Raw genomic sequence first — 18,697 nt, forward strand, 5'->3', positions numbered from 1 at the left:
TGGACCAGCTCTGATGCTATCTGTCTTATTTTTCTCCAGAAACTAAGCCGACTGTACGACACTCTGCACAGAGCCTACAACAAGATAATGGAAGTGTTACAATCAGGTCGCAGGCTGCTCGGCACGTACTTCAGAGTGGCTTTTTACGGACAGGTGAGGTCCACGAGCAGCTTCAACGGGTTTTCTATTCAAAGTGCAAATGCAATGACAAGAAAGCACTAGTGAACCTGAGGCACATTGCGCTGTGCTGCAGATCCGTCCAGTCTTGTAATACCACGTGTTCCTCTAGAGGCGATAGTGAGACACTGTAGCGCCAGTCTGCCCTCAGTGCAGAGGGAGAAGAAGCACAGCTGCCTAGCCATACAGTCTATGTTCCTATGTTTGTTTATTGGATTACATTCTGGATTACCAATTATGGTAATAATTCCCAAATCTTTTAGGTCAGTACTGTACCTGACGTTCCTTTAATAATATTCAACTTCTGTTCTTTCCTTTATTTATTTGCTGACACACTACACTACAGCTTGTTGAGACTCCTGTGAGGGATCCTAGTTGCTGTGGTAGTGACTCCTATAAGTTGGTTTCAGCGTCTGCACTACCACAGCTGGGTTAGTGAGGGATCGCATGAACCTCCCATGTGTTGCACTTCCTGTGTTAAGCTCCACTATGACAGGTGAAAAGAAGTGACTGGTGATCTCAGAGGCAGCACAGGTATTATTTAAACTGTCCCCAAGGTAAAAGTAGAGTTACGTGACGAGGAGTGCAGTGCTTAGGGATTTCAGCTTAGCCAAAGTAGCGAAGCAATTTAATTTAAAGCAAGAGGTATTATTAGTGTTTCTGTTAAAAAGGGTTTTAAAGTTTTACAATTAGAAATACAATTGGACATTATGTGGCTCTGTATTCTTTTGGTTTTGGTTGACTGAGGCGATGAGTTCCAGTAATGCTGCTGCAACTGTGCAAATACAAAGCAGGATGTTCCACAATATTTTAATGAATAAACAGAGTGCACCGCAAACATAATGTGGTGCCATCCGGCACAGCTTGTGTATTGAATTTCACATTGAATGACACTGAAAGAATGGCTGTCCTGAAGTGTCTCGATCCATTTGTTGGAGTAGCATAGGCATGTCTGAAAATCTGGAATTCAAATGATTAGCAAGTAACAACTGTAATTACAAAAGATAATGTGTAAATGCAACTGAGCGCAGCACAGTAAGTTTAATGACCATGCAAAGGTTACTTTTACAGCTTTGTTGATACCACAGCGACAAGCAGGTTCATGACTGCAGCTATTTGCTTTCATTTATTACACCTGCAGTGACGCTAGAAGTAAAATGTTGTGTCATGCCAGTAAAAACAAAGTAGGGATTGTGTTGCATCTTACTTGTGCAGAGGGAAAAAACAACAAGTCATATCACGCCATCTTTGTAATGCTGTGAAACATTCTGCCTTTTTTTTATAATTATATACAAAATACAACACAAAAAACACAACATTTTAAGAGTCGTCACTGAACTAAATGGGTTGTTTTAATGCATGTTTGTGAGTAACGTTTGTATTCTGTGCAGGGCTTCTTCGAGGAGGAGGACGGGAAGGAGTACGTTTACAAAGAGCCAAAGCTCACTGGCTTGTCCGAAATCTCTCAGCGGCTGCTGACACTCTACGGGGAAAAGTTTGGGCCGGAAAACGTCAAGATAATTCAGGACTCAAACAAGGTGCAGTAGATAAATGGAGGAAGGAAGGTGATGTCAATGATTGGTTGAAATGCAGTCAGCAATGAAAATAAGTAGTTTGCAGCCCTGCTCTTGTGTTTATTTAGAAAATATCATTTGTCCAACACAATGTGGGAAATGTTGAGTTTTCCTCTCCATGGAGTCATTGTGTAGCCTCGCTTGAAACGTTGATAACATCTTACATGACTCACATGTAGTGCTTTGCATTGCTATATTTTATTAAAGGCGGTTGCTTTCCCACAGGTAAACCCCAAAGACCTGGACACCAAGTTTGCCTACGTGCAGGTGACCTTTGTAAAGGCGTACTTTGAGGAGAAGGAGGCGCCAGAGAAGAAGGCTGACTTTGACAAGTGCCACAACATCAACCGCTTCGTGTTCGAGACACCCTACACGCTGTCGGGCAAAAAACACGGCGGGGTGGAGGAGCAGTGCAAGAGGAGGAGTGTGCTCACAAGTACTTAAAACACACTCCTTCACAAACACTTTGCTTTTCTGTGTCATCTTTTGAAATGCACCGTGAAAAAAGGTGCACAGTATCTCATATCAGAAACGGCACCACAATGCATTCATCTTTGACAAGAACCACAGCAGTTCATCTCACCCATTTGAAGTGAATGTTTTGCTCAAAAACTAGAATCTCTAGTTGCTTAATATTTAATATATATATATAAGACTTGTGACTGGCCGCTCATTGTTCTAAACACACGTACAGTCCCGTGAGCTTCTAAAGTGCAGTACACATTAAACAGCTGCTTACTGAAGCAAGGAGCAGCTGGTTACTGGGATCCTTCCAGCAACACCCAATTCAAGTATCTCTGCCTTATCTCATATTATTGAAAAGCTCCCCAAAGCCATGTTCTTCTGTACATCTAGTTGTCATTGTGAACATACAGTTGTTAGTAAGAGAGATAGTAATCAGCGCACGATAAAGAGCAGGAAAACCACAGCTGCTTTGGCTCATTCTGTTGCTGCTGTGGCATCAAAACAAAAGAGTGTCGCCAAAACCTTTAAATATTTCTTATCGCATTTGATCGCATGCACATGACGAGCAACTGAAGGATAACCTCTAGTTGACTTTTATAAGAGACACATGTTACTACTGTTTGCTTTATCTTGCAGTTTGTTTCGTTTGCACACATGATCTAAGTTTGGCCTGCTCTCTTATTCCTAGCTGCCAACACCTTCCCGTATGTAAAGAAGCGCGTGGAGGTGCTGGGGGAAAAGCAGGTGGAGCTTAAGCCGGTGGATGTGGCCATAGATGAGATGAAGGCGCGAACAGCAGAGTTGACCAAACTCTGCTCAAGCCAGGAGGTGGACATGATCCAACTGCAGCTCAAACTGCAGGGCTGCGTCTCTGTGCAGGTAAAAGTCTCAGTCACAGAGACACAGCTAAGTGAAAAACAAAGTATAATAAATAAATGATCATTACTGCTGCATGGCAAAAAAAAAAGTATTTAAGTAACGTGAGAAAGCTTGATTGTTGATTTGATTTTGCTCTGACCAGAGTTTAGGAATGCTTAACACTCTCAGACATGTTTCCTGCAGGTGAACGCAGGTCCCATGGCCTACGCCAGAGCATTTCTGGATGACAGTAAATCCAACCAGTCTGGCAACAAGAAAGTAAAAGATCTAAAGGACATTTTCAGGTAGCCTTTTTCATCACGACTAAATGACTAAGCTGCTTGTTGATTCTCATTTAAAGTCATTTATTTTGTTGTTCCAACTTCCTCATTTGATCAATTCTTTATCACTTTTAAGTTGTATTATAAAACTGTTGATATGTAGTTATTTAAATGTGTTATTAACTTTGTCATTTTAAATGTATTTAATTGCAGGCGTTTTGTCCAGGCTTGCAGTATTGCTCTAGACATAAATGAGCGGATTATCAAAGAGGACCAGTTTGAGTACCACGAGGGTCTGAAGGCGAACTTCAAAGACATGGTAAAGGAGCTATCTGACATCATCCACGAGCAGGTAATCTTTTCTCTTTTTCTGGGTGTAGCCACAACACTAGAGAGTCATTCATTATTCTGATTGAGTGATTACTAACACGCCTTGTTCTGCTGTGCTTGTGGTCATAAATGTTTCTGCACTGGCCTGGAAATCCAACATGAGGCCTCCTATGTGGCAAATCAGAAAATAAATGATACAAAAGTGAAAGCATTTTATTCGTTAGAGCATGTTGGAGCATGCTGGATGCGAGTGGGAATCATGCGTTGTAGTGTTACTGTATGTTAATAATAGTTTCAATCTATAGTTAGATAAACAGAATGAAAACAAAATAGCTCAGCAGAAACATCACAACGCTATGAAAGTTCACCAAATGTAATAAAAAATGTGTTTTATTACTTACATCCAGCGGTATCTCTCCCTGCAGACAGTTTTATGATCTTTTATGGTTTTATGTGTCCAGGTTTTGAGACATCTGTGTCTGTGTTATTCGGTGTTGGGTTGATAGAATTGTGTTTCTGGTGCTCACAGCAACACGGTGACATTTAGAAAATTCAACTGCAACATGGATGTCACTGTTACTCTGGATAATCCTCAGATCCCCTTTCAAATATGTTTCCTTGGAGCTACTTGCTACCAAATATATGCTCACAATTAAAACGGTGGACTTTTGACATTTCTTTCTTTTTTCTTTACAAAAAAGGACATAAAACTCCTAAGAACAGTCCAAATCAAATTTATTTATATAGCCCAATATCACAAATTATACATTTGTTCCAGTGTGCTTTACAGACTGTACAGGTTACGACACCCTCTGTCCTTAGACCCTCGGGACGGACAGACGTGCAATAGATGTCGTGTGTACAGGATAAACAACATAGTACGAATACAACATTTGACAGAAATGATGTTGACAGTCATTTAAAACAAGGGGACTGCCCTTTCCGGGTAAAAGATAAAACATGTGGGTGGTGGGACTGCCAACAAGACGGTGGTAAATAAATAGAAAGCTTTGAAATGTAACCAAGTTCATAGCATTAATGCGGCAAATCATTGAGAGGGGAAGGAAGGAAGCAACTTCCCGTAACTGATGTTAGCTTTTAGTACACGAACATTATTAAATCTACGAGGGATAAATCCGGTCTGACTTGGATGCACAATGGTTGAGATGAATTTTTTCACTCTTCTCATCGCAATTTAGAAGAGTGATGGGTCTGGAACTTGTACGGTCGGTGTTTTCTTTCCCCCCTTTTTTAGAAGTGAGCGGATATCTGCTTGGTAGAGTGAGCTGCGGAGCCTCTTATTTTTAATTGAATTGTTCATCATCCTTCACATGTGAGGGACTATTTTTCCATGGAACGCCTCGTAGAAGTCACAGACAAAGCAATCTGGGCTAAATGTCCTTTTCTTTCAATGCTGTAGGCACCACAAACACAATTGTTTTAACCTCTGTAGTGCTGGGGTTGGAGGCTGATATCTCAACATCTGGACAATTAAAAGACATAAAACATCAGTATGGTAGATACTACTAGGCGACAAAATATATTTTTTTGTCATTTGGGTTGAGCGACCCTTTGAGATGATGTGTAAAGTTTCTATAGTGACAATCAGCACAACTGAAACCCAATACTGTTGCATTATAGTCAGCCATGCACGTAAAAGGAATTGAACTTTGAGCAAGTCTTAATGAGTCGCAGTCAGAAGCCGTGTTAATTTAATGTCCAGGAATAATTGAAAACTGAATTTCCTCTGGAACATTTCCTGGATAAATGATTCCCCGTGTTGCACACTCATCTGCCCCTGTTCTTAAAAGCCTTGTCAGTAGAATTAAGTAGATTCTCCCAAGGGGGAGTTGAATGTAGAAACGGGATCGCTTTTGATCGAGAGGTTTTCCTCAAATAATGTGTGAAGAGCTGTTTGCTGCCAGCTCGGGACCTGCGGAACTTGTCTGTTTGTGCTGTAATATGTCGCAATCCTTTTACAGAAAGGAAATACGTTTCTGTTGCTTATCAATATTGTACACTTTGTTCTCTTCCCAGCGGTGTTGTACCTGCTGACGTTTGATTTTACTTTAGTTGCTCCGGTTTTACCGAACTAACTGCCTTTTTCTCCCCAATGTGCTGGCCTTTAGCTTTAAGGAAAAACAGGTAACGTGTTCATGAAGTGTGTTTTAAAGCTCCGCTTTTTCTTTTTGAACTCATTCATTCTGAATTTACACTTGGTTCATTTCTTCCAGACATTTTATGGTTAAATGCAAAGGTCATCTAAATACATTCATCCGGATATAAAAAGCAAGTGAGAATAAGAAAAGGCAAATGCAGCAATTTAATAAACAAATAAAACCCAAACGATTTTAATGAGTCATTCAGACAATGATAGCAGACGAGAGTTTGGGCAGACGGTGATGTGGCAGTTTTTTAATCCTCCTTTGACAAACTGATCTCCCTAATAAATGGAGTTTGTATCCACAGTAGATTCCTGGTTAGGGTTGGAACGGTTGCATGTCAAAAATATGACGGCAAAAAACTTCCGTCAACCACTTCTTTGTGTCGAGCCAATTGTGGTTATAGTCGGCAAAACGTGTCTACTCCGGAGCACAGAAGCGGAATTCTGTCCCCGAGAAATGAAAGCACTCGATGTTTTGTTTGGATCGTATGTAGAATGTATTGATCTGTTTAAATCAGCAGCAGATTCATTGCAGGATGTTCCTCCACAAGTAAGGCATAAAATGAAGTGGCTTTATCAACTCTGACTGAGGTGATACAGAAATGAGGAAAAGTAGTATGTTGAAATAGCTAATATGAAATTTAACAGTTGAATCCTATATCCAAGAATGTATAGATAAAACTGCATATAAACACTTCTCTTTTAAAGAACTGTGTTGCCACTTGTGTTATCAGCTTGTGTTTGTGGATCATTCACCTGTGCTCTCTGCAGGTGATCGTTAGGGTCGTTTAAGGTTATTTATTTAAGTTGCAGTCTCTGGCCTCCTCTCCCGTTTGGTTTTGCTATGTTGATTTAGTTCTTTGTTTTGCCTTTATGCACCTTTTCAACAGCCGCATCCACATCACCGACGTCACAGATATCCACACCCCTCACCTTTAATTACTTACTTTTATCAAACTTGGTGTGGTCATCACGCAGCTCAACCAAATCCCATAATCAGCTGCGCAATCAGCACCGTGCGCCGGCCACTACCTGCAGCACCAAACACACTTTTGGTGCTGCAGGGGTTAACTTAAGTTCTTACGTTCTGGTGTGGATATCATGAAGTGAGTAGTCAGTGCAGGTGTTGAAAAGGTGCATTTAAGCAACTTAAGTAGCTGCAGCAGAGTGGAGAGTCGGCCAGAGACTGTTTTGCCAGATTTAAGATAATTTCCGTATTTGTACAGGAACTGCGCCCTCTGTACGATCAATAATGCCCAAAGTGCCACAATGTACGATTTTGTGACGCTTATAATTAGTAGTTGGTTTTTAGTCTGTGCTATCTCATTTTAATTAATGTCCGGATGGCAAAAATATGGATCCCGCGTCTGTGTTCACGCATCTCTTCTCACGTGAGCTCTTTCCAGACAATCGTTATTGGTGTAGGCTATGATGTTGATGATTGTGTTAAACCTGTGAGGAAGGCACCAGGAAGGTCACACCTCAAAGGTCTGAAAGCAGTCACAGAAGTGTGACACATTGTACACATGCCACTTTCTATTATTGAGAGACACTCCCAGTGTAGAATAATGTCCCACAGCTGTCCACACAGAGTGATTCAGCCTGTATCGCCCTTTAGACCTTTGCATTTACTGCTCTAGACAAAGTGTCTAGAAGTCATTTTTAATGTGCTGCATATGTACTTTTAGTTTCTGCCGCAGCAACAGCTGTGTGGTTGGAATTAAAACAAATGTTTAGTAACTGGTAGTATAAACACAACTGGCCACATTGGAAGCTTGTCTGCAGACCTCCCAGAAGTATTCAGCAATTCAAACAGAATGATGATCAGACATTTTTATTATTTTTCACCTTCACATAACATCACAACATAATAAATACCAGAAAACAAAAATGTATTTAACAAAAATAAATAATAAAATATATATAAAAAAATGAAAGAAGAAATAAAGTAAAAATGATATATAGATATATCTATATATCTCTCTCTATATATATATATATATATATATATATATACAGTATATCTCAAAAGTGAGTACACCCTTTAGATTTTTGCAAATATTCTGTTATATCCTTTCAGGGGATAACATTATCCTACTGAAACTTTGATATAACTTAAAGTAGTCAGTGTGCTGCTTGAATAACAGTATAGATTTATTGTCCTTTGAAAATTACTCAGTACACAGCTGTTAATGTCTAAACAGCTGGCAACAAAAGTGAGTACACCCCATAGTGAACATGTCTAAATTGTGCCCAAAGTGTCAATATTTTGTGTGACCACCATTGTTATCTAGCACTGCTTTAACCCTCCTGGGCATGGAATTCACCAGAGCTGCACAGGTTGCTTCTGGAATCTTCTTCCACTCCTCCACGACGACATCACGGAGCGCACGGATGTTGGACACCTTGCACTCCTCCACCTTCCTCTTGAGGATGCCCCACATGTGCTCAATTGGGTTTAGGTCTGGAGACATACTTGGCCAGTCTATCACCTTAACCTTCAGCTTCTTCAGCAAGGCCGTTGTCATCTTGGAGGTGTGTTTAGGGTCATTATCATGTTGGAAAACTGCCCTACGGCCCAGTTTCCGAAGAGAGGGGATCATGCTCTGCTGCAGGAAGTCACAGTATATATTGGAATTCATGTGTCCCTCAATGAAATGCAGCTCCCCAGTGCCGGCAGCACTCATGCAGCCCCAGACCATGATGCTGCCACCACCATGCTTGACTGTAGGCAAAACACATTTGTCTTGGTACTCCTCACCAGGGTGCCGCCACACACGCCGGACACCATCTGACCCAAACAGGTTTATTTTGGTCTCATCAGACCACAGGACATGGTTCCAGTAACTCATGTTCTTGGATTCATTGTCTTCAGCAAACTGTTTGCAGGCTTTCTTATGCATCGGTTTCAGAAGGGGCTTCTGTCTGGGGCGACGGCCATACAAACCGATTTGATGCAGTGTGCGGCGTATGGTCTGGGCACTGACAGGCTGACATCCCACTTCTGCAACCTCTGCAGCAATGCTGGAAGCACTCGCACGTCTATTTTTGGAAACCAACCTCTGGATATGACGCTGAGCACGTGGACTCAACTTCTTTGGTCGACCCTGGCGAGGCCTGTTCCGAGTGGAACCTGTCCTGGAAAACCGCTGTATGATCTTAGCCACTGTGCTGCAACTCATTTTCATGGTGTTGGCAATCTTCTTATAGCCAAGGCCATCTTTGTGAAGCGCAATAATCCTTTTTTTCAGCCGCTCAGAGAGTTCCTTGCCATGAGGTGCCATGTTGTCCAGCATTCAGAGAGAATTGTGCCCAAAACACCAAATTTAACAGCCCTGCTTATTATTTACACCTGAATCCTTGTAACACTAACGAGTCACATGACACCAGGGCGGGAAAACAACATCATTGGGCACAATTAGGACATGTTCACTATGGGGTGTACTCACTTTTGTTGCCAGCTGTTTAGACATTAACAGCTGTGTACTGAGTAATTTTCAAAGGACAATAAATCTATACTGTTATTCAAGCAGCACACTGACTACTTTAAGTTATATCAAAGTTTCAGTAGGATAATGTTATCCCCTGAAAGGATATAACAGAATATTTGCAAAAATCTAAAGGGTGTACTCACTTTTGAGATATACTGTATATATATAGATATATCTATATCTATAGATACATAGATATATCTATATATCTATATATATATATATATATATATATATATATATAGATATATATATATATATATATATATATATATAGATATATATATATATATATATATATATATATATATATATAGATATATAGATATATCTATAGATACATAGATATATCTATATATCTATATATATATATATATATATATATATATATATATATATATATATATATATATATAACTGCATTGAAGTCATTTCTCTCACTGTACATTTAGCTTCAGTATATGTTGAACCACATCTCATAGTGTCATTGTGTGTGGGGAGAAATGTAGCTGATTTGAGTGTGGTACGACAGCGTGTGTGTCTGCCCTCTACCTTTATGTGTGAACTTTGTGTATTTTGCTTTGACCCCAGATCTACCAGGAGGATATGATGCGCTCACTGTTACAAAACTCCCTCCATGTGTTTCGTGCCATCAGCGGGATGTCCACCAACCTGGGCTGACCTCCCTCTGCCGCCGCCACCAGCTGCCCTTATGTATATCCTCTCACTTTCCTACAGGACCTGAACTGCATGAGGGCGGCTGTCAGTGTCACGTCTGCCCAGCTACGCTTGTTTTGGCGAGATGCCATTTGTCTATCTTCAACACCTCCGCTGTACGTGCAGTACGAGCATCTTGGGGTGAAACATCGCAGCGCAGCAGTTGGATGTTATATTCAAACCACAGCAGCAGTATTTTGGAGAATGTATCGCCGCAACACCAAATGTCAGGTTTAGGTGTTGCTAGGTTGCACTTTTTTTTCTGCATTTGCGAAAAAGGGAGATACTGCACTAAAGCAATTTTTTTAAAGTCCTCTCTCTGCTATGTTGCCCTCCTGATCTATGCAGGACACCAAACTCCTTCCAGAATTAATTTTTACCACTTTGAGTCGACCTTTAGACGACAATAGCATATTTCTATTGTACCTGTGTTTTTGTTTGACAAGGCTTCTGTGTAGCACCGACACGGTTTGCAACCGGTTCTGTTGCAAAAGCATTGAGATACTCAGTCAAGCCAAGATATTATCGGATAGCAGCGCGTTCCAGCCAGGTGACCAGATTGTGATAAACAGATGAGTGCAAGCATTTTACAGTGAGCGCCAGGTTAAAGACAAATGCCTTCGCAGTGTGTTCCAAAGTGAAAGAAAAGACATACCTCAGGGTTGTAAAGCTGTGGGATAAAGCTGCTCTTCAGAAGGGTGTGCTTACTCTAAAAGTAGCTCAATTACATTGCAAATGTAAGAAATCTTGGTGATAACCATCTTCTACTGTCATTCCAGAAAAGAAAATATTATGATTACAAATTCTATCAGAGCTTCTGAACAATCATTGAAACAGTATTCTCTCTGGCCGCATGTTATGGGATGTAGGCCTTTGAAGTGAGAAACAGGACACACTGATCAGCAGTGGGATGATAGTGACTTCAGTAAATAAGTGAAGACTTACTCACATCTGGGTTAATATCCAGTGCCTTTGTGCGTTGCCTTCTGAAAAGACTCCTTTATCTCAAGTAATAAGACCTTCATCACGTGCTGGTTATTTACAGTATTTCACAAGTGCTACACTGTAATTAGCAGATAGATGAATAATATTTAAGCAAATGTACATAATGTGTTGCCATGCTGTAAAGTCAATTCTGTATCCCTGTATGTTTGTGTGTATTTATATTTGTAACACTTTGGACTCTTGTTCAGTCCGAATCTGTCCTAGCAGAGATTTCTTTTTCATTTGTATTGCATTGTACAGTATACTGAAGTGCAGCTGCTTGTTTAACTTACTTTGTAAAGCCATTTTCCAATAAAACCTGGAGAAACTATCGAGTTTGACAGTTATTTCCAACATGACATAACACTCTCACCACAAGGTCCATTTAGTCCATTATTGTTCTCAACCTTTCACAAGATCTTCTGCAGATGTTGACATTGAACTCAATCTCAACTTTAAATCCAACATTAACAGAGAAGCCTTTCCTTGCATGGGCATTAAAGGGATAGTTTGATGTTTTAAAGTGGGGTTAGAGGAGGTAGTCAGTGTATTACCTACACCAACTTACTGTGTTTTTGTTTGTTTGTGACTTTAGTGAATCCGAAATAACCAAAGTCACACAAAAACAAACCAACTAACCGATCGAGGCAGCGCTAGACCAGCAACTCCTGTGATCTGCGAGAAAGAAATGACTGTTTTTTTATTGGAGTCTGGTGGCTTTGGTGAGAGCATTTTTTTTAGTGGCTAAAACATGTGTTGCTGCTGCCCCCGTCCACAGCATCACATTGTAGTCCACACAAATTCAGTTACTATAGGAGGCTGGTAGATATGTATTAAAAACACCCAGATGCATTATGGGAAATGTAGGATCCAGAGTGTTAGAAGCTTGAAACATACTATTGGACTAAAAGCCAGGATAGCTTGTCCTCTAATTCACTGATTTTGACCATTATTTTCTTTTGATCCCCAAAGTTATGACAACTTTATAAAAAAAATTGCCTCTTTGACATTTCAATTATTTGTAACTAAGGGGACTAAACCAAACCATGAAAAACAGCCTTGGATCTCAATGTATGTCTGTGGAGAAGTGTTCGGGTCACTCATTCATACAGTGGGTCAAGCTTGTCATTCATCCGTGTAACAAGGTTTCAGGAAACAATCCACTGAGATCAAATGTACAATATATTCTCTGTGGTTCTCCCTGGCCTTGTACCATCAGTTTGTTCACTGTGCTGTTTTCTAGTGCGTAACACATTACCATACAGTTAAAGCTGTTATTGATTCACAGACTCATTTCTAGCCTGACTACTTCCTGGCAAAATGACAAAATGAAGGCGGTTTGGGACATTGCACTTACTGTAAAGATCACACTCATGCGTGATCTTTTAACTCTTTAAAGCTCAGCGTCTTGAATGTGTTGTGTCACACACTGTTGGGCAGATGTTTATCATTATTCACTGGATCATTTCCGTACTATCCTCACAGCCTTCCCTCCATGCCTCTGTTTACTTTCCTCCTTTCTCTTGTGTTTGCTTCTTTTTGATCATGGACATGGTATCGCCTGTGTTTGCCTCCAGTGCGCAGTAACAACAGTTCCTTAAGTATTCTTTTTCCCACTACGGGTTTGCCTAAAAGAGGATCGAGGCAGTTGACTCGCTTCCAGAAGGGTCATAGTGTCGGACGCAACATGGCTTTTACGCGGGTGTATTTTGCCTTTTTAACATGCGCCGGCATGGTAATGGTATACCACTGTGAAGCAGGTAAATACTCATCCATTACCTGTTATTCTCTTTATAATTAGACTTATGAGCTTGATAAGGGGTTTAGTCAACACGGCGGGTCTGTAATATCAAAGTTCAATTACCATGCTTTAAAGACGCACGTTCAACCATTTTGACCTGTAATTAAAAAATGATGGATGTATTGTTAACTGCGTATTTCAGGCAGGAAATGATAAAACTGCCTGATTTATAACAAGTCTATTAAATAGATATTCTCCTATTTTTGTTCTATTCAGTCATCAAATGCTTAAATTTTGTATTTAACTTATTAATTCTAAATGTTCAGTATTATGGGCTGCTATTGAGAGATTTTCTCGGTATTCAATCCGTGTTATGAGCGGGGTCTTTTTTTTACAAACGAGAATTGAGATTGGAGACACTTTTTCCAGTAAAATGAGGTAATTCAGAAAAATATTTTTTTAGCATGCGATGACAAACACTATTTAAAAGACAGTTTAGTTTCCTCGAAGACAAATACAGTTTGGATGAAAAATATGAATTCTCCTGCTTAATATTGGAATATTCTACCTTGTTGCAGTTAGCTCTGTTTAGGTTGAGTCTCTATTTTACGATTACAGTGAGCGCAACGGAAAAAGTCAAAAACTATCTGCGGAGAAATGAAACAAACCAAACCTGATGTTTTCAAAACGTGTAATGAAATATGTTGAAAATGTGATAAAAAATACTGAGAAATGTTGGTAAAAGTCAATTATTTTGCCGTAAAACCTTTCAGAACATTCTAGAAAGTGCAACCTGCAATTTCAATCGACCCAGGAACATCACATGTAATCTCCCTCGAGGTGAAAAGACGCTTCCATATAGTCTCTTCATCGCACTATATGTTAGAAATATTAGGATACATTAACCTTCATTGTCATACAAACACAGGCACTAATAGGAATCTCTTGGGACTTTTAGTAAACATTCTAAGGAAAAGTGTAATAAAAATATAAAATGTGTTAGGTTTATGGCTAATGATAGCCTGTTATGATTATTTTAAATGTGTTATATTATATTTTAACAGTTTCATTGATCTTCAGATGAGATTAGCCTAATTTTTTTTTTTTTTTATTTCCTACAGATTGCCCTCCTCCACCGACAGGGCTGTCCTATAAGTGGCTCGACCCGTTTACTGTAAACGTGTCCTGGCAGAAACCCCTCAGAGTGCAGGATGGTGAGGTCCAATACACATACCGTCTGAAGAATGACGCAGACAATGTAAGAAACTATGTTGAACTATGTTTCTTGGGTTTGTGTGGGTGGACATGTGGTTTTCAGGCTTAGTAGTTAGAATTATCTCCACTTCACTAAAAATCTTTGCTACAGATCACTTTACACAAACGCACGCACTTATTTCTTTATTTGACGATTTATTTAATTATTTAATTGATTAATTTGTTTATTCATTCATTCATTGAGAAGGAACACTTTTGAAAAACCGTCCTTAGCTATGCATTACAATGAAATGTTCTTGCAATTAATGTGATGTTGTTGTCTGACTTTTGTGGAATGCACAAACAAGCATGGCTTTTCAAACCAGCCCCTTCTTGAGGATGCATGACCACACTACTGTCAAAGTCAACTTTGATAAAAAAAAAAAAAAAAAAGAAGCAACATGGCAATCATCGTTGTTTATTCATTGCTAGCAAACTACAACCCTGAGGCGGATGGATGCAGCGTGTTTCAATATGTGTTAGCATTATCGCCATCAAAACCTTCGTTGTTTTTCCTCCAGTCTGTGGTGCGCACGGATTGGAGAAATTTCACAGACAGCTGTCTCACAGAAGAGATGGGCTCTGATCATTGGACGTACCACGTTTGGACTGTTGGCAGTAAATCCTGTGAAAGTTCCAATCAGAGCACACCTGTGAGCATTACCGTTCGCACCCTTAAGGCCAGAGGTAAGAAGCAGAACGCTGAAATGACAGAAATGCACTAGAGATGCTTTGTGTTTAGATTGTCCTGTACATTATGATGCTTCAAAGTCATTTGAATGCATGTATGTAACGTCTTTGTTTTTTTGCATGGCACAGCTAAAGTGAAGGACATCAAATGTTTGATCTACCCCAAAGGAATGAACTGTTCCTGGGTCCCAGGAAATCATTCTGTTAAGGTCTCCTATAGGTGAGTATTACAGTAACACTCTCCAAATATGTGCAGTAAAGTTGTAATGAATGTTGTTAGTGAAATCATGTAGCAGCAGTTTGTTTTTATTTGGTCAAGTCATGGTAGAGTAATGAGATGAGCAAAGGTCCTCACTGTAAGATGGTCAGCATGGTCAGACAGGTATGAACCTTGGGTCCTTCCCTTACTGTCTTTAGGGTTTCTACTTGAACAAGATTACACATTATTTTTGGTATTCACTCTCTGTCTCTTTAAGCCTTAATTGCTCATTGTTCTGGGTCCTTCTGTTTCTGCCACGAATGACTATATGTATTTCCCAACCTTACAGAATTCCTAAAAACACGGTTTCTGAATACGGGCTGTGTGCATTTTTCCGTGAATATTGCATTTTCATACTTTCATTTATGATTTTCCTGCTTTATTTAGGTTGTCATTATTTATCTATGTACATGCAGCAGTCCGTACAGATGTCACGTAATGATCAGCAGATTATTTGTGAGCTTCATGTACATCTAGTGGCGGCTGAAGGACTCGCAGACACGTGTGTTTCAGCTGTAGCCTTCCCTACTCCCTCTTTCTCTAATCACCTGCCCATTTTGTCATTACAGGATCTGTGGAAGTTCTGAGGAACATATAAAAGGTTTAAAGGAGTGTGATAAGCCTTACAGCAGCGGGATAAGAAATGGTTGTCATCTGAACGCCAATGCTGTCAAAAAAGAGATCTGCATGCTTGTGGACACTGGAGATGGATTGAGCACCTTTAAACCTGCACTTGGTTGGTGTTGCCTCTAATAGTTTATTATCAATGTCACATTGTGAAAGTGATTGAGACTCGTTTTTAGTATTTTGCTGCCAAGTGCAAGTGGAAAACTTTTCCTTTTTCCTTTTTTATCCTCAGTGATACCTCCACCAAAGCTGAGCATCACAGAAGAAGGAGATACACTCAAACTAAACTGGAAACATCCAGAGTTCGGAAGTTGTTTCTGGATATACGAAATCTCCTACAAGCAATGCAATGAGCCCAAAGTAAGTGGTCAAATACAAATACTAGTCAAGTAACTGTTTATCTCGAACGTCACATAGTTTCGCTTTACCCAACAAAGTGCACCGCTGTGGATTTATGTGCTTACTTTTTTTTATTTAAGGTATGGCGGAACTTCAGTACTTCACAAGGAGACACCATGGAGGTGGCCTATGATAAAAAATGCCTTTACGAGTTCCAATCTAGAGTCAGGACCGGTGACAATTGCAAGAAAATAACCAGCGACTTTGGCGAAGTTGTACATTATGGTAACCCAGTTATACTAGCACTGATTTCTCAGAGTTTATTAAGTACACTAAAACAAGAAAAACTAAATACAATCACACGTTGACTTTGATTGCAACTGTTGTATTGGGACATGGAAGTTTCTCAACTTCCTTGTATGCTGCAACAATTTTCTATCAATTACCACACAAGGATCTCGAAATCTGAAGAAAATGTGTCTCTTCTTCATCACAGGTACTAATAAGGCCCCCGACAAGACGCTGACTGTGGTTGCCATCGTCATCCCCATCCTTCTGTCCGTCTGCATCATTCTGTCCTGCTACTGCTTCAGGAGGTATATTTTGGAAACAGACAGTTTTATTATGTGTGTAGCAATCTATTTCAAGAGTGGATGTTGTAAAGCGTACACCTGTGCAACAGTAGTTGAGATCAGCAACTGCAACAAAAACAATATGTTACTGACATCTATTGCTACACCTCGTATAAAGGTTGGGTGAGTACATTTCATCCCCAGCCAACAAGCAGAAGTTATGCATGTGACTAATTCTCTCTTGAAGCTTTGCTGCTGCAGTGCGTGGGTAGAAAATAGTTAACCAACCTGCCTCACCCTCAGGCACAAATAGTACATAGTGGAGTGGAGCTACAAGTAATAAAAAAGCATCACAGGAAAGGAATGCTCAATGTGCACCAAGTCATTTAGGGTTCTTAAATTAAGGTGATAGTTCGCCCTCAAGTCAAGAACACATATTTTTCCTCTTATCTGTAGTGATATTTATCAATTTAGGTTATTTCGGTGTCTTTGCTGCCTGTTCTCCATTATAATGGAACTAGATGAGACTTGGCTTATGGTGCTTAAAGGACCATATATGAATGTTTTGAATACCTTGCGTGTGATATGGTTTTTCCACATAAAAGTTCAATATCTGGTTGAAAATTCTAATAAACAATATTATGTTTGCCTGTTGACTTAAGTATTAAACCTTGGTGGTGGAAACTTTGTTCTGGTGAACTGGTTGTTCATGTCTGTCATTGTGTCTGTTTGTAGGCACAGCGCCATTATTTGCCCCATCATACCAGATCCTTCGGCTATATTCAAGGAAATGATGATGAACGGAAACAAAGAAGTTAAGGTATATTTTAGGAGGAAAAAAATAAAAATGTGTATGCAGTGCACACCTGCTCTCTCTTGCTCCGCAAACACTCACTTTACACCGTTCTGTTTTTCAGATGATAGGGAAGGTGTACTCGCCGGTGCCAGAACCCATTGAACCCTGCGAAGTTACCCTCATAAACGAAAACAGTGACCTCCAGCAAAACTCCTGACATGAACATGTACAGCTGGACTTCCACTCTGTGAGGATTCATCAAGAACATTTTCAGAGTAGCTTCACACTAGGCTGAAACGCTTTGTTCCACTGACCTCTAGTGGTATAAAGTTTCAAGTCTGTTGCATCTTTACTGTACAGACCTGTATGACTGCAGCTCAAGGAAGAACTTCAACTTCAAGAAGTCGGCAAAAAAAACACATTTTCAGCTGCTATTCAGTTACTCTCTTAGGCAGTGCAGATGTCCGCTGCTGAGTCCTTTCACGTACAGGATAAGGAAATGCACTGAATTCTTGGCGCTACCTAAAAAAATTAAAAGCCACCAGGCTATGGACACGGAAATACAGACAAGACAAGAACATTTTTCATGCCTCTGCTGATATCCTCCTGTTGGGCACTGTGGATGAAGACGAGGATGAGGGCGGGCCGTGTGTTTTGGTTGGATGGAGCGAAGGACTGATAGTGGGAACTGTCCTTTTAGATAGAGGAGCTGGTGGGCCCCTGGATATCTGCTGTACACATCTAAGAGATAACAATAGGAGGAGGGGAAAGCATGTCTTGTTTCTAGGAATGACAAGTAAATGCCAGTAATACTGCCGTCATGGCAGCTAGACAATGGGAGGGAAGCAAATGTGCTGAAAAGCACATCAAGTGATCCCTAAATGTTTCTTAAAATATTAAAGATTTAAAAAATCTGTCTCTTGAAATTCTGACCTGCGGTGTTAAGCATTTTCAACCTTAGTACACAACCTACAACTTTTTGTAAAGAGAACAATGCTAGACTAATGTGTAAGCATCTGAGATTAAACTTGGCTGTCAGTCTGTTGATTTTGTGTAATGTGTATGCTTGCTCACAGATGCACCCAAATCTAAAATGCCACATCACTACTAGTTCCTTAGAACCGAGGGAAGTGGGGTTTTTTTTTGGTCTCTTGTTGCTTTGATACATTTATCAACACTTTTTGTTTGCTGTTTACTGATCACTGTTTTAACAGAGAACAAGGAAATAGAAAGTGAAAATATTTGTGTTGCTTGGTTGTGATTACTACTAATAAACCTGCAAAAATATCAACTCAGGTCCTCACAAAAGATTGGTACAAGGCACCCTTTATGTATGTAAGAGTTTTAGCTTATAGCTTTATTAATGTTAATAAATTAT

At 39.9% G+C, this 18,697-nt stretch overlaps 2 protein-coding genes across 4 annotated transcripts in view; both read left to right on the plus strand.

The window, feature by feature from the left end:
• dock11 (dedicator of cytokinesis 11) overlaps positions 1–11,372 on the plus strand; it is a 67,086-nt gene extending 55,714 nt beyond the window's left edge. For all 3 annotated transcript variants that reach the window (XM_029454460.1, XM_029454461.1, XM_029454462.1), the window contains 7 exons: positions 40–153; positions 1,569–1,715; positions 1,977–2,187; positions 2,905–3,095; positions 3,279–3,379; positions 3,569–3,707; positions 9,932–11,372. In XM_029454460.1, coding sequence (XP_029310320.1) covers positions 40–153; positions 1,569–1,715; positions 1,977–2,187; positions 2,905–3,095; positions 3,279–3,379; positions 3,569–3,707; positions 9,932–10,021 — 993 coding nt within the window. In that variant the 3' untranslated portion in view covers positions 10,022–11,372. The remainder of the gene's footprint in view (positions 1–39; positions 154–1,568; positions 1,716–1,976; positions 2,188–2,904; positions 3,096–3,278; positions 3,380–3,568; positions 3,708–9,931) is intronic.
• Positions 11,373–12,520: 1,148 nt separating this feature from the next.
• Positions 12,521–18,653, plus strand: LOC115023754 (interleukin-13 receptor subunit alpha-1-like). Its single transcript, XM_029454977.1, has 10 exons — positions 12,521–12,801; positions 13,904–14,040; positions 14,558–14,723; positions 14,856–14,946; positions 15,555–15,721; positions 15,845–15,972; positions 16,092–16,236; positions 16,448–16,547; positions 17,259–17,343; positions 17,441–18,653. The coding sequence occupies exons 1-10, from the start codon at positions 12,729–12,731 to the stop codon at positions 17,534–17,536; spliced, it is 1,188 nt and encodes a 395-aa protein (XP_029310837.1). The 5' UTR covers positions 12,521–12,728; the 3' UTR covers positions 17,537–18,653.
• The last annotated feature ends 44 nt before the right edge of the window (positions 18,654–18,697 follow it).

Source organism: Cottoperca gobio, chromosome 18, assembly GCF_900634415.1.
Source record: "Cottoperca gobio chromosome 18, fCotGob3.1, whole genome shotgun sequence".
Lineage (NCBI taxonomy): Eukaryota > Metazoa > Chordata > Actinopteri > Perciformes > Bovichtidae > Cottoperca > Cottoperca gobio.